The sequence below is a fragment of the Mauremys mutica genome, chromosome 5, assembly GCF_020497125.1.
Source record: "Mauremys mutica isolate MM-2020 ecotype Southern chromosome 5, ASM2049712v1, whole genome shotgun sequence".
NCBI classification, from domain to species: domain Eukaryota; kingdom Metazoa; phylum Chordata; order Testudines; family Geoemydidae; genus Mauremys; species Mauremys mutica.
In genome coordinates this window covers 70,039,737-70,053,086 of record NC_059076.1, presented here as the reverse complement: position 1 = coordinate 70,053,086, position 13,350 = coordinate 70,039,737, and the positions used below count along the sequence as shown (strand labels likewise).

Sequence of the window (13,350 nt, the reverse complement as noted above, 5' to 3'; positions counted from 1 at the left end):
AGCGAATTTGTACTGCGAGCAATGAAGTGCACATCTATACACGCAGATACAGCCATGATCCTGGTCCTTGCAGGCAGAGTGCAAGAAGGAAAAAATACAGCCCTGCCGGGATGTTCAGCCACTCCAAAGTGAGCAGGGCAGGGTCATGGTCTTTCCTCCCACAAGTGCAGCCAGCTAAAGAGGGATTGCATGTTCCACCTACAAAAAGGAGGTGTAAGCACCAGTCTTTGGCATGTTCCCCTTAGAGTTGTTTGGAGAGACATTTGTCCTGTGCCCTGGTGGTGGAGGATGTCCACTTTTCATCAGAGCTGTAGCTCAGAAAGTCACTTTGGAGGCCTCAATTAATTTATATTTTTTTCACTTGGCTATCAAACAGATGTGAACTTCGATTTCCTGACTGCTGGAATTGAAGGAGATCAGGTACAGTCATTCTGAACAAATAAAAAATGCAGTATACCAGTTTCAGATGTGCGGAAGCTCATAGTATACTCCTAGGAAAATTCTGAGCCAAACAATTACAAATTCTGTCCAAAAAAAAAAAATTCTATGCACAATATTTTAAAATTCTTCATATTTTATTTGTCAAAATAACAATATAATCATGCCAGTTTCAATTATTTTGGTAACTTATTTCAAAATACCTGCCAGCAAGTATGTCTGTAAGAATACAGACAAAAATATGCAAGAAATGTGTGGTTTTTGAAACATAGATTCCTTACTAGGCATATATAGAACTGTGAGTAATAATTAATTTAAACTACAGTAGAGAAATTTATTTCCCTTTAGCAGCAGTGCAAAGACTTGTGGGAGTCAGGGGTAACAGAGGAGCTGAGTGAGAGGAAAGTGATTGCTGGGAAGAAGCCTGGGAGTGAGCCTGGAGGATTGTTGGGTGTTGCTGGGAGAAGTATGGAACAGGGTTTTGGGAGCAGGATTGTTAGGGAGTTGGGGAGCCTCCCCTATATAGACCATTAGCCTCTCCCATTCAGTCAGGCACATCTGCCTCTGTCCCCGTGTGGCCATGCAGTCCCCCTCTGGCCTTCCCATGTGGCCCTGCAGCCCCCTCTCATTCAGCTCCTGGCTCAATTCTGTCAACCTACTAGCTCCTGAGCCCATGCCCCAGTCTGTGACCCCGTCCCCAAGCAGTCCCATGTTGCTCCGCACTGTCCCATCCCATGCCTCACCTGACCTCACTGTGAGGAACGCAGCCTCTCTGCCAGCTGGCTGCACAGAAGCTCCTGGTGGGTGTAAGGTGTAAATGCAGTCCCTCTCCAGCAGAATCTATATTCCTCCAAGAAAAAAAATCTATGGGGGATATGAATTCTGCACATATGCAGTGGTGCAGAATTCCCTTAGGAGTCATAGTATAGTGATTTTAAGAGATACACGTTGTACACTAAATCACATCTGTGGCCTATGCTTTATGGTCTTCTTTCAGTTCTGTCAAGGTCCAAATTCCAAGAGTATATAGTTGTGCACTATCACTTTGTTTCATTATTTCCCAGACTATATTATCTTTGAAGTTTATCTGTGATCAAACCCAAACTGTGTATTGTGATAGATAGCTTGTGTGTGTGCCTGAGATGTGTAGATTTGTTTTATCAGGATGAATTGGTATCCCAAACATGATGAGTACGTGGCTCCTTAGAGCTGCTGGATTTTTCATTAATCCCGTACACTAAGGAATCCCTGGAAAACTTCACGCTGGTAGCACCTCCACTAGGTATACTGACAGAGTTGGCAGAGGCCATCAGAACAAAATGACCCTATGAAGTGTAGTGTGGGCAGGGAATTAATGCCAAGGTAACTATCTTAAAACCAAGCAATATAAAAGCTTGATGAGATATTATTGTAACTTTAGCCAAAGTCACACTAAAATAAGCATTTATTAATAAAAATAACTGAATTTTAGCCAGTAACGTTTCACAGAATAGAGAAGTTTATTAACCAAGTGCTGCTTGATTTGAAATGAGCTTTCTTACCTAAATAAATGACCCTCCTTGATGTTGTTTTCAACATAAGATGTTTAAAAAGGCTTTGATCTCGTACATAATTGTCATCCTTTTTGAGTATGCAGAGACAGATAAACTAGCATAATTTTTGTTTTTTAATAAATATTTTATTTTTCATTTTTGTCTGAATTTGGCACTGACCAAAGTGATTGACTCCTTCAGTCAAATTCCTCTTCAAGGCCCATGTTTCCACAGAACTCACTAGATTTGTCTACTAACCACCAGGGCTGCCCAGAAGGGGGGGGGGGGCAAGTGGGGTAATTTGCCATCCCACGAGAGTTTTTCGAGGCCCCTGGAGCGGGGTCCTTCACTCGCTCCAGGGGCCCCAGAAAACTCTCGCAGGGCCCGGGCCACTGGAGCTTCTTCCGCTCCGGGTCTTCGGCGGCAATTCGGCGACAGGGGGTCCTTCCGCTCCAGGACCCACCGCCGAAGTGCCCCGAAGACCCACGGTGGGGGGAGGGGGTCCTTCCACCCCGGGACCTGCCACCAAAGACCCCAGGCCCCCTGAATCCTCTGGGCGGCCCTGCTAACCACTGATGTCTTTGTATATCACATGTGAATTTTGCTCTCGTATTATTGTAAAATCTATTGGGTAAGGGCCATATCTTAGTCTTGTAAAACTGTGTGTACATTTATAAATAAAGATATGGTATAGTGTGGGCTCTTATATTTGTAGCAAAACCACTATGTCCAAGGCCAAGTCCTCTCAAGAAAATTTGAGAGGACAATTGAACAAATTTGACAGTTAATTGAAACAAATAATTGTTCGCTATTAAGTAAAGTCCATCAAAAACACTTACTGTGACATAAGTATTCATGGTGAAATCCTGGCCCAACTGAACTTAATGGGAGTTCATTCCAGATCTCCAGGGGTGAAAAGACTGCATTAAACCACTGAGCCAGGGGACACATGCAATTTTCTTATGAGTGATCTGCATTTTGTATTTGATAAAACCATATGTAAAGTGTATTTGTTTGCCAAAGCACTAACATTAGACTGTTAGGACGATGGATTAAAACTATTTTGACTGGGACATATTTTCCCCAGTATGGCACTGTATAGTGTGTATATGCTTTGTAAGAAAAGACAAATGTAGGGTAAGATTATGTCTCATTTGCACCTATTTTGATGCTACAGTAATTCAGTAGACTTCAGTGTAATGTAACTGGAATCAAAATGTACCTAATAATTTGATTAATCAAACACAATCTTTATTATTTTAAGATGAGATAATGCTGACATACAGCATTTGAGTGAATTTGAGCCTTTAGATAATGAAACTTCCAACCTAGTTCTTATGATATGATCCTAAGAGAACCCCAGATGATTTTCATCTTCTCTTAGTGATAAAGAAATGTATTATATAAATCTGTACTTTTGCTCTCTTTGGTTTTAAAAATGGTAACAGACTGACGTCCTGAAACAGGCCAGGATAAGTTTAACATTAAGTTTCTTAGTGTAGTAAGTAGGGTAATAAGTAGTATAATTAAATAAATAAATAAATAGCATAATAAGCTTAGTGTAACTTATTAAAAATAAGTCCTGTTAAAGCGTAGTTTCTGTGATCAATAGTGATTTGTCTCAGTGCTGCTTTCTTAACACACATTTATTGACATTATGGCTAGACTGTAATTAACGTCAATGTTTAGATACTAGCCTTGTAGTCTACCTTTGAGATGGTGACAAATGTATTAAAAACTGCCTGCTTTCCTGGCTCTTGTAAATTTCTGCAACCACAGCTGCAACCATGTGATGTATCAAGCACATAAGGTAAGACTGAATGCTGTCAAGCATCTACTCATATGGGTAGTTCCATTAGTTTCGGTAGGACTACTCATATGAGTCACTGTTCTCCACTGGGAATAAGGGGTTCACGATCTGGCCTAGAGTGAGGGAAGGCTAGTGCCTCAGGGACCCAGCGACCAGTCATTTTATTGCTCTTAAGTTTTTTCAACTTATTCAAGCTGATCAGATAAGACCTATGTGCTTAGCTCTCTCACCACCATATAAATATGTTCATGCTCAAGGGCTCGTTTTTTTGTTTCAGCTTTTTATGATATCACATGCACTCAAGACTTCTTCAGAGGTGTTGCTCTTGCACGCACAGCTCAGTACGCATGGCCATTTATTCAGTGTTTAATTTGCAATGAAAGAAGTGCTGGGGCTCAAGCAATTTTTTTAACTTTAATAACTGACATAGCAAGCCCAGAGGGGCTGGGTCTATGAACTGCCAAGCCTAGAGGTGCTGGGGCTCAGGCCTGGTAAGCCTGGCACAAGTTAAGTACTGCACGATAACTTTAAAATAAGATCTTGATGGAATGGCTGTGGGGAATGAACAGCTTTGCAATTTACTTTTCTCCTAATCAGATCATTGAATTGCTCAAGTTGTATATGAATAGCCAGTGGAGTAAAGATTTTCTTCTTTTTAAGTGACCATTTAAACTTCAGCAAAGGGTCAAATGTTATTTAGACTCTTGGTAAATAGGGCTTTATGGATACAAATCTTGCTTCATGTTTACAATGACACACAATAAAATGGAACATTTTGGAACTGTTGAAAAGATTTTAAAAATTTGGCTAGCTGGGACTTTAAAATATCTGTGTACAAGTATTTAGGAGACCATAGATCTTGAGTGATTGCTAATGGACAAGTAAGATTTTTGCCTCCACATCACTCTCTCAAATCCAATACAAGTCTGCGGTGACTAGTTCTGATTAAAGAGGAATATCAGCTGAATCAAAAAATTCTGAATTTTGAAATTTTTGTCATGAAATGAAATGTTTAAATTTAACAACTTATATAAAAGGAAAAATTTCAACGATTTCAGATTGAAAACTGTCAAAAGGAAAAATATCAAACAATGAAGCAATTTGATGAGCGATTCAGACATTTCAGCCCAGACGATAAATTGTAAGATAGGCCATTTGTGTTTATTTATTCAGTGCATCTGCAGGTAGGGGATGGAGAAAAGCTGGGTTGTTCCTAGGCTCCAAGGATGCATGTGTGCATGTGGACACAGACACAAAATTGGTTAATCAGCCAAAGAAACAAAATATATATTCATGGTGGGAGGAGCATGGCTGAGGAATCCTAGATGGGAACCCCACTAGCAAATGATTCAACCCACATTGTGTAAGGGTTGCCCAGAATCCCAGAGAGACTAGCCAAAGGACAACTGATTTTAATGATCAGAGGAATTAAAAGCAGCCCTGAATCCATTCCCTCTCTCCAGAGATTGGCATAGAAGGGCATTACAGCTCCGCATCCTTATCGGAAACTGCACAAGCAAATGATCAGTCATGCAGTGCACCCCAATCCAGCCTCAAGTACCATCAAAAGGAGAGCAACAGTTCATCCTCTGGCACTTGCAGGTCAATGGAGCTAGTCACATTGTCACCCAGTAGTTATAGGTACCCACGTCCAGTCACAAATAACACAGGCACCATGTGACAAAACTCAGTCATTAATCACAGGGAATGGTGTTGCAAAACATTTTTAATGATGTTTTTTAAAACCAATCTTAAAAATTATAGTGAAAATACAAGAAATTTCAAAGAAATCAAGATGTTTTCACAAAACAATTTTACTTTCCTCAAAACAGCATTTTTTGACTAAATTATTGTTTGTTAGTCTCAAAAATTTTGACCAGCTCTAGTAGGGATCAAGATTTGCTGCCATTCCAAAATTGCTTGGTGGGCTGTGTGATCAGTATCTAGAACACCAGAAAATGCCATTACGCTTAACAAAAATTATTAGCCTTACTGCATTGTCAATGAAGGCTTTAGAATGAACATGAACACAATGGATGGTTTTTTCATACCTAGAGGTAGTTTTCCCAGAGTAGAGTTTGGGGAATGTTGACAGGTTAGTATGGGGATGTTTGCATTATTGCTGCTCATCCTGAATCTATTGTGTGTATGAATCCTTCAATCTGGTGTTTGGATAGGCACTAAAAATCATTTTTGGAAACTTGGAACTCAAATTGTCATTTTTAATTTATCTAATATTTTAAGAACAGCAGCTGTTCATGCACCTGTAGACTGTTTTGATTGTTACATATTTTACCCTTTGGATTTAATAATAGTTTGTGCACAGGGCTATATGGTTGCATGTTACTTTAAAGACACAAAACTGTGCCAATTTCATAGGTTACTTTTGACAATATTCAAGAAACATAATTTAAAACTGATACTTTGTTATAAGACTTAATCCTGCAAGATGCTGAGCACTCTGATCCAACACCGCTCTTAAATGCTTATAGATGCGTATTATTTAAGATTAACCAGTGCTTAAATGTAAGCAAATGAGTAAATCCTTTGCTGGATTAGACTGCTGATGCTTTGAAGGACTGATCCCTAAAGGAATCTACAAGAAAGATTTTTCTCTCACTAAGGTGAAAATGGGTTTGACTAAATGTATGTTACATTGATTAGATGACTATTTTATATTAATACTTTGCATTTCATGTGATGATCTCAAGACACTTAACAAAGATGGGTAAGTATTATCATGCTCAAAGAGACTGTGATTTACCCCATCATAAGTAGGACAGAATTACAGCTAATACCCAAGTGTCTTGACTTAATTCCATGCTCTAACCAATAGAAAAATGCTGCCTCGTCCATTTAATTCCTTTAATTAAGCATTAAATATGGCAGAAGGTTTGGGAATGGTAATACCAGGATATGTGAATGCCTATCAAAATATTAGAGGGGTAGCTGTGTTAGTCTGGATCTGTAAAAGCAGCAAAGAGTCCTGTGGCACCTTATAGACTAACAGACATTTTGGAGCATGAGCTTTCATGGGTGAATACCCACTTTGTCGGATGCATGTAGTGGAAATTTCCAGGGGCAGGTATATATATGCAAGCAAGAAGCAGGCTAGAGATGACAAGGTTAGCTCAATCAGGGAGGATGAGGCCCTCTTCTAGCAGCTGAGGTGTGAAAACCAAGGGAGGAGAAACTGGTTTTGTAGATGGCAAGCCATTCACAGTCTTTGTTTTAATCCTGAGCTGATGGTGTCAAATTTACAGATGAACTGAAGCTCAGCAGTTTCTCTTTGAAGTCTGATCCTAAAGTTTTTTTGCTGGAGGATGGCCACCTTAAGATCTGCTATTGTGTGGCCAGGGAGGTTGAAGTGTTCTCCTACAGGTTTTTGTATATTGCCATTCCTAATATCTGATTTGTGTCCATTTATCCTTTTTCCGTAGAGACTGTCCAGTTTGGCCGATGTACATAGCAGAAGGGCATTGCTGGCATATGATGGCATATATTACATTGGTGGATGTGCAGGTGAATGAACCGGTGATGGTGTGGCTGATCTGGTTAGGTCCTGTGATGGTGTCGCTGGTGTAGATATGTGGGCAGAGTTGGCATCGAGGTTTGTTGCATGGATTGGTTCCTGAGTTAGAGTTACTATGGTGCAGTGTGCAGTTACTGGTGAGAATATGCTTCAGGTTGGCAGGTTGTCTGTGGGCAAGGACTGGCCTGCCACCCAAGGCCTGTGAAAGTGTGGGATCATTGTCCAGGATGGGTTGTGGACAGGTTGTAGATCCCTGATGATGCGTTGGAGGGGTTTTAGCTGGGGACTGTATGTGATGGCCAGTGGAGTCCTGTTGGTTTCTTTCTTGGGTTTGTCTTGCAGTAGGAGGCTTCTGGGTACACGTCTTGCTCTGTTGATCTGTTTCCTTATTTCCTCGTGCGGGTATTGTAGTTTTGAGAATGCTTGGTGGAGCTTGGGGGAGGGATAGCTCAGTGGTTTGAGCATTGGCCTGCTAAACTCAGGGTTGTGAGCTCAATCCTTGAGGGGGCCACTTAGGAATCTGGGGCAAAAATTGGTCCTGCTAGTGAAGGCAGGGGGCTGGACTCGATGACCTTTCAAGGTCCCTTCCAGTTCTAGGAGATTGGTATATCTCCAATTATTAAATTATTAGATTTTGTAGGTGTTGGTCTCTGTCTGAGGGGTTAGAGCAGATGCGATTGTACCACAGTGCTTGGCTGTAGACAATGGATCGTGTGGTTTGCCCGGGATGGAAGCTGGAGGCATGAAGGTAGGCATAGCAGTCAGTAGGTTTTCGGTATAGGGTGGTGTTAATGTGACCATCACTTATTTGCACCGTGGTGTCTAGGAAGAGGAAATAAGGAAACAGAGCAAGACGTGTACCCAGAAGCCTCCTACTGCAAGACTCCTACTGTAGGAGAACACTTCAACCTCCCTGGCCACACAATAGCAGATCTTATGGTGGCCATCCTGCAGCAAAAAAACTTCAGGACCAGACTTCAAAGAGAAACTGCTGAGCTTCAGTTCATCTGTAAATTTGACACCATCAGCTCAGGATTAAAACAAAGACTGTGAATGGCTTGCCATCTACAAAACCAGTTTCTCCTCCCTTGGTTTTCACACCTCAGCTGCTAGAAGAGGGCCTCATCCTCCCTGATTGAGCTAACTTTGTTATCTCTAGCCTGCTTCTTGCTTGCATATATATACCTGCTCCTGGAAATTTCCTCTATATGCATCCGACGAAGTGGGTATTCACCCATGAAAGCTCATGCTCCAAAACGTCTGTTAGTCTATAAGGTGCCACAGGACTCTTTGCTGCTTATCAAAATATTATGTTTTGATATCCCAGGAAGGGTGAAGATGTAATATCAGCAGGTAAATCTGATTTACCTATTCATCACTTAGATACTACAGTGATGAACATTATAGGAAAATCTAAAATGGATAGAATTATACCCACACAGTATTTTCTTTGTTGTTAAAGTGCAGTTCTTTTAAACAGTTTGGTCTTGATTTTCATGAAAGGTCTTTATCATTTCCCCATTTACATTGTTCAGATCCATTTAATTCAAATCTTTTCTCATTAAGAGTAGTAATAACTCATCAATCTGTTAGCAAAACCTTTTTGTTACTTTTCATAATGCTATAGAATGGCCTATTTTAAATCCTGAAATGTTATAAACCACCAGATTGTTAATTGCTTCAGATGCTGTGAAAAATAATTTCTCCAAATTATTTTTGATATTTAATTGGCAGTGTAATGCATTTAACTAAAGACCTAACTTTACTATTTCAAATTGGGTAGTGTGGTGGAAAAGTAGATTGTAAAATTTTGCAAGTGAAAATATTACGTTTCCTGTAGACTTTTCACATTTAATAGAAAACTACCACTATCTTGGAGTTATCTGGAGTCATCCAGATAACTCCAAGATAAAAATATAATGTTCAATCAAACAGCTCCAAGATAGCTAAAACAAATGTGCGGTCACAATTTCTGTTCCATACAGGGTATGTATTATATATAGCTAATGTATCTAAAGGAGCATGTGTGTTGATTTTTTTGCTATTTGCAATGAAAATTCCCCTTCCTGTCTGACACCAGTTGTTCAGTGTGTGTGTGTGTGTGTGTGTGTGTGCATTCACCCAGCTGATTTTTACTTACTTTGCTCCACACCTTTAGGGCTCCTGGATGAAATTTGATATCTATTGATTGTTTCAGGCAATGTGGGAGCTTTAGGGGTAATACCATTCTCGCAGCTAGGCTATAATATAGTTCCCCTAGAAGGTGGCATGTTTCAGCAAGAGATATTTTTAATTTTAGATAAGGGAATTTTCTGGTACTGAAATAGTATTAGTGCATGTAATACATATTATAAGTATACAGTTCTCTTTCTGTCTGCATGGTTTATTTCAACTATACTTTTTTCTGTAAAAATTTTTTATTACCTTGTTTATACACAGTCTAAAGTGCTGTTAAAAGGCATGCACGCAATGAACTTAGTGTCAATGTTTCAGGGAATCTAAATTATTTTCAGGATTTCAGACATTGAGAAGGGATAAGTGGAAGGAGAAAATGTTGGGCTGGTGTCAAGCGATAGCTCGTAACCCTCACAGACTCCCAAACATCACAAGAACACCCGAGGTCTCAGGTGATGCTTCACATACCTCTACCTTGGTGAGTGAAAAGTTACGTTTCATGATGGTATGCAGATGAACCTCAAAACTGCTAGAATAAATTTTAAGAAAAGTAGTGTTTGCCCTTCATCTTTCTATATTTGAATCACTTTGACATCATTTGCTATTTTTGGTTTTTCACTTGCCAGTTTTCCCTCTTTTCTGTCATGCATTGTCCATTCCATTTTTCATGCCACAATCTTCATCTTGTCTTAGTAATAAGAAAATGTCTTAGATAAATCTGTACTTTTACTCCCTTTGGTTTGAAAAATGGTATCAGACAGTCAAATCTGCCCCACTGTGACTTGATTAAGGTCTGCGCCTGCTGCTGTTACTCATTCAAGTAGACCCATTTAGGTCAGTGTACTATTCATACAGCCAAATGGCTCTAGCACCAATAAAAATCATTTGTGTATTCAGTTCTTCTAAAACTGCACGGAGCACTACCTGTTTAGAAGTGTATTGAGTTGAATATTTGACACAATGTGGATGAAATTTTAGAAATGCTTACCATTTCTCTTTGCTAAGATGGAAAAAGGACACTAACTGGAAACCCAGCTCCTGATGTAAAACAAGACCTGGTTCCTGCTGGATATGAATAGTGTTCTTTGCTGGCCATTACTCCTCTTAAATCAACTTATTTTTTCTCCTTTTTATTTCATGCACTGTGGTTGTTGGTTTATTATTCAAAAACTTTGTAACAGTTAATTAACTTACAACTTACAGACTTACAATTGTGTGTGTGTGTCTCTCTCTCTCTCTCTCTCTCCAAGATGTTACAGTATAGTATATGTATTAGTTACATGAAACTGAGTGTTAAATTGGCCTCCTTTGAAGTTTCATTCAGTCTTTGTCATTTGTTTTGACTTGGGCATTTATTCTATGAAGACACTTTTCTTTTTATTGAAATTCCTATTGTAACTTTTGCGTTAAGGTGATGGAGAATTGCTCCTCAAGCGAAAACAAATGATCTGTCAGTTTCCCCACTTATCTCTTTCCCCCCACCCCTTTCAGGAATATTTAACATTTTCAGTGTTTTACATGAGGCAGGCATCTCATGTCAAGCGTTACTAAAGAGCTGTCAAGAAGAAACATTAGAACAGGGAACCAGAAAGAAGAGAACATTTGTTGAAACACGGACCTGACATCAAAACAGAAAAGCAAATAATTGTTTAAAACCAGGTTTCTTTACAGAGGAATGTGGTAGTATGGAGAGCTGCTGGAGGAAGAAAGGGGACATACAGAACTGCAGCAAGCTACATAGCAGAAGTTCAAACTCTGGTGAAAAAACCCCTTTAGTGTTACTTAACATGGCAAAGTTCACTAGTTTCTTGGCATTCATGTACTGTATGCTGTTGGGATGAAAAGCAAGTCAGCTAATTCCAGATTGTTATACTTAATTTTATATAATTCCAAAGAATTTAAGATAGTTGTATTTGGAGATGAAATATACTTTATCTGAAAGTAAAAGGAGGGAGGAAGAGAGAGTGAGAGAGAAACAAAACTTGTGAGCCCTGAATCCTATTTAAGTGTGTTTCCCCTTCACTTTGATGGTAGCAATGTTTGGTGAACTCCAGGTCCTAAAGAGAATTTACCCCACCACATAATTTAAATGCATGAAAATCTGTATTTAGAGCCCAATTGTGTCCTTAATTCCTATTATAATTGTCATTAATTTGAATGTCTCAAAGCAAAGCATTGCGGCCAAGCAGGCAGGGGTTGGAACTTGTAATTGGGAGGTCTGGATTATATTTCTAGCTCAGCTGATTAATGATAGCTTGAGGGGACAATGAAATTAGCTGGCACTTATTCTGTATATCTATTTATAATTATTAAAAAATTAGTGGTATATATCTATATGAAAAATATATATGTCTGTATATCTAATTGTATCGTAACCTCCCCCAATACTTTTGTGGCCCTAAGCACCCTGTATTCACACCTACTGCAATGATTTTTGTACAAAAGATGCCTTGTGCAGTGTCATTTGAAAACCAATAACACACTTGTCAATAATATCATTGTAAAGTATGTGTAGTAATACTCTGTGTGAAATTATGAATGACTCACTAATAGGTGACTAAAGGTGTTTAGACCAGGCATGTCAGGGGGAATTGGTAAACAGGTTTCTCTTTTGGAAAAAAAAAAGAGAGAGAGAGGCAGACACCTGAAGTCAAGCGGGGCCCAAATTCAGTGGGCTATTCACTTATATGGAGGATTGCTGCAGGCAGAGATAATTTGCATAGTAGTAACTACCAGCGAGGAAAGAACCAGCATGGAGACTTCTCTTCCAGATCTCATGGCTCCTCTATTCACCATGAACTAATCAACTTTATCTGTGACTACCTTTCAGAAAGACACATTTCAAAGATTCACTGAACTAAAAAGAGAGGGGGAGTAAACCCTTAAGTTATCCTTCCTTCACTTTAAAGAGATAAAGAAACCCAACAATTTGATCTCTGTAATGGATCCTGGCCAGGCCAGCCAGTAAAAAGCTGGAGGGAAGACTGAGGGTGAAAGAAAACATCTTGAACAAAGACTGTATCTTGCTAGATTAATTGTTGGACTTGTATTCACCCACGAAAGCTCATGCTGCAAAACGTCTGTTAGTCTATAAGGTGCCACAGGATTCTTTGCTGCTTCTTAGATGCATGTGTTCACTTTTATTTGCTTGTAACTATTCCTACCTTTATTTCTTTTTACTGATATAGAGTCATAGATTTTTTTTAAGGCCAGAGGGGACCATCATAATCATCTATTCTGACCTGCACATTGCAGGCCACAGAACCTCACTTAACCGCCCCTGTAACAGACCCCTAACCTCTGGCTTAGTTACTGAAGTCCTCAAATCATGCTTTAAAGACTTCAAGTTACAGAGAATCTGTCATTTAAACCTGCAAATGACAAATGCCCCATGCTTCAGAGGAGCGTGAAAAAGTTCAGGGTCTCTGCCAATCTGACCCAAAGGAAAATTCCTTCCCCACACTACATATGGTGGTCAGTTAGACCCTGAACATTAGGACAAGACCCACCAGCTAAACACCAAGAAAAGAATTCCCTGTAGCAACTCAGAGCCCTCCCTGTGTAGTTTCCTATCACGGGCTGTTGGAGATATTTGCTGCTACTAGTCGCAAATCAGCTATATGCCATTGTAGGCAGTCTCACCAGCCCCTCCATAAACTTATCAAGCTCAGTCTTGAAGCCAATGAGGCTTTTTACCACCATTGCTCCACTTGGAAGGCTATTCTAGAACTCACTCTTCCTAATGGTTAGAAAACTTTGCCTAGTCACTTAAGCCATGCTCTTTTGTCAATAAACTTGTTTTGCTTTCGTTATAAATAATCAATGTTAGATCAGTTCTGTAAAGCCTGTTCTTCTAGTAAGCT

General features: G+C 39.6%; 1 protein-coding gene across 6 annotated transcripts in view; it reads left to right on the top strand.

The window, feature by feature from the left end:
* Window positions 1-13,350, top strand: part of MARCHF1 (membrane associated ring-CH-type finger 1) — a 410,845-nt gene that overhangs the window by 223,847 nt on the left and 173,648 nt on the right. For 2 of the 6 annotated variants that reach the window (XM_045018071.1, XM_045018072.1), the window contains exons 2-3: window positions 377-420; window positions 9,826-9,965. The exons of 1 other annotated variant lie outside the window; for it this stretch is intronic. In XM_045018071.1, the coding sequence (XP_044874006.1) occupies window positions 9,864-9,965 (102 nt within the window). In that variant the 5' untranslated portion in view covers window positions 377-420; window positions 9,826-9,863. The remainder of the gene's footprint in view (window positions 1-376; window positions 421-9,825; window positions 9,966-13,350) is intronic. 3 more of the 6 variants (XM_045018075.1, XM_045018067.1, XM_045018074.1) reach the window with 2 other exon arrangements.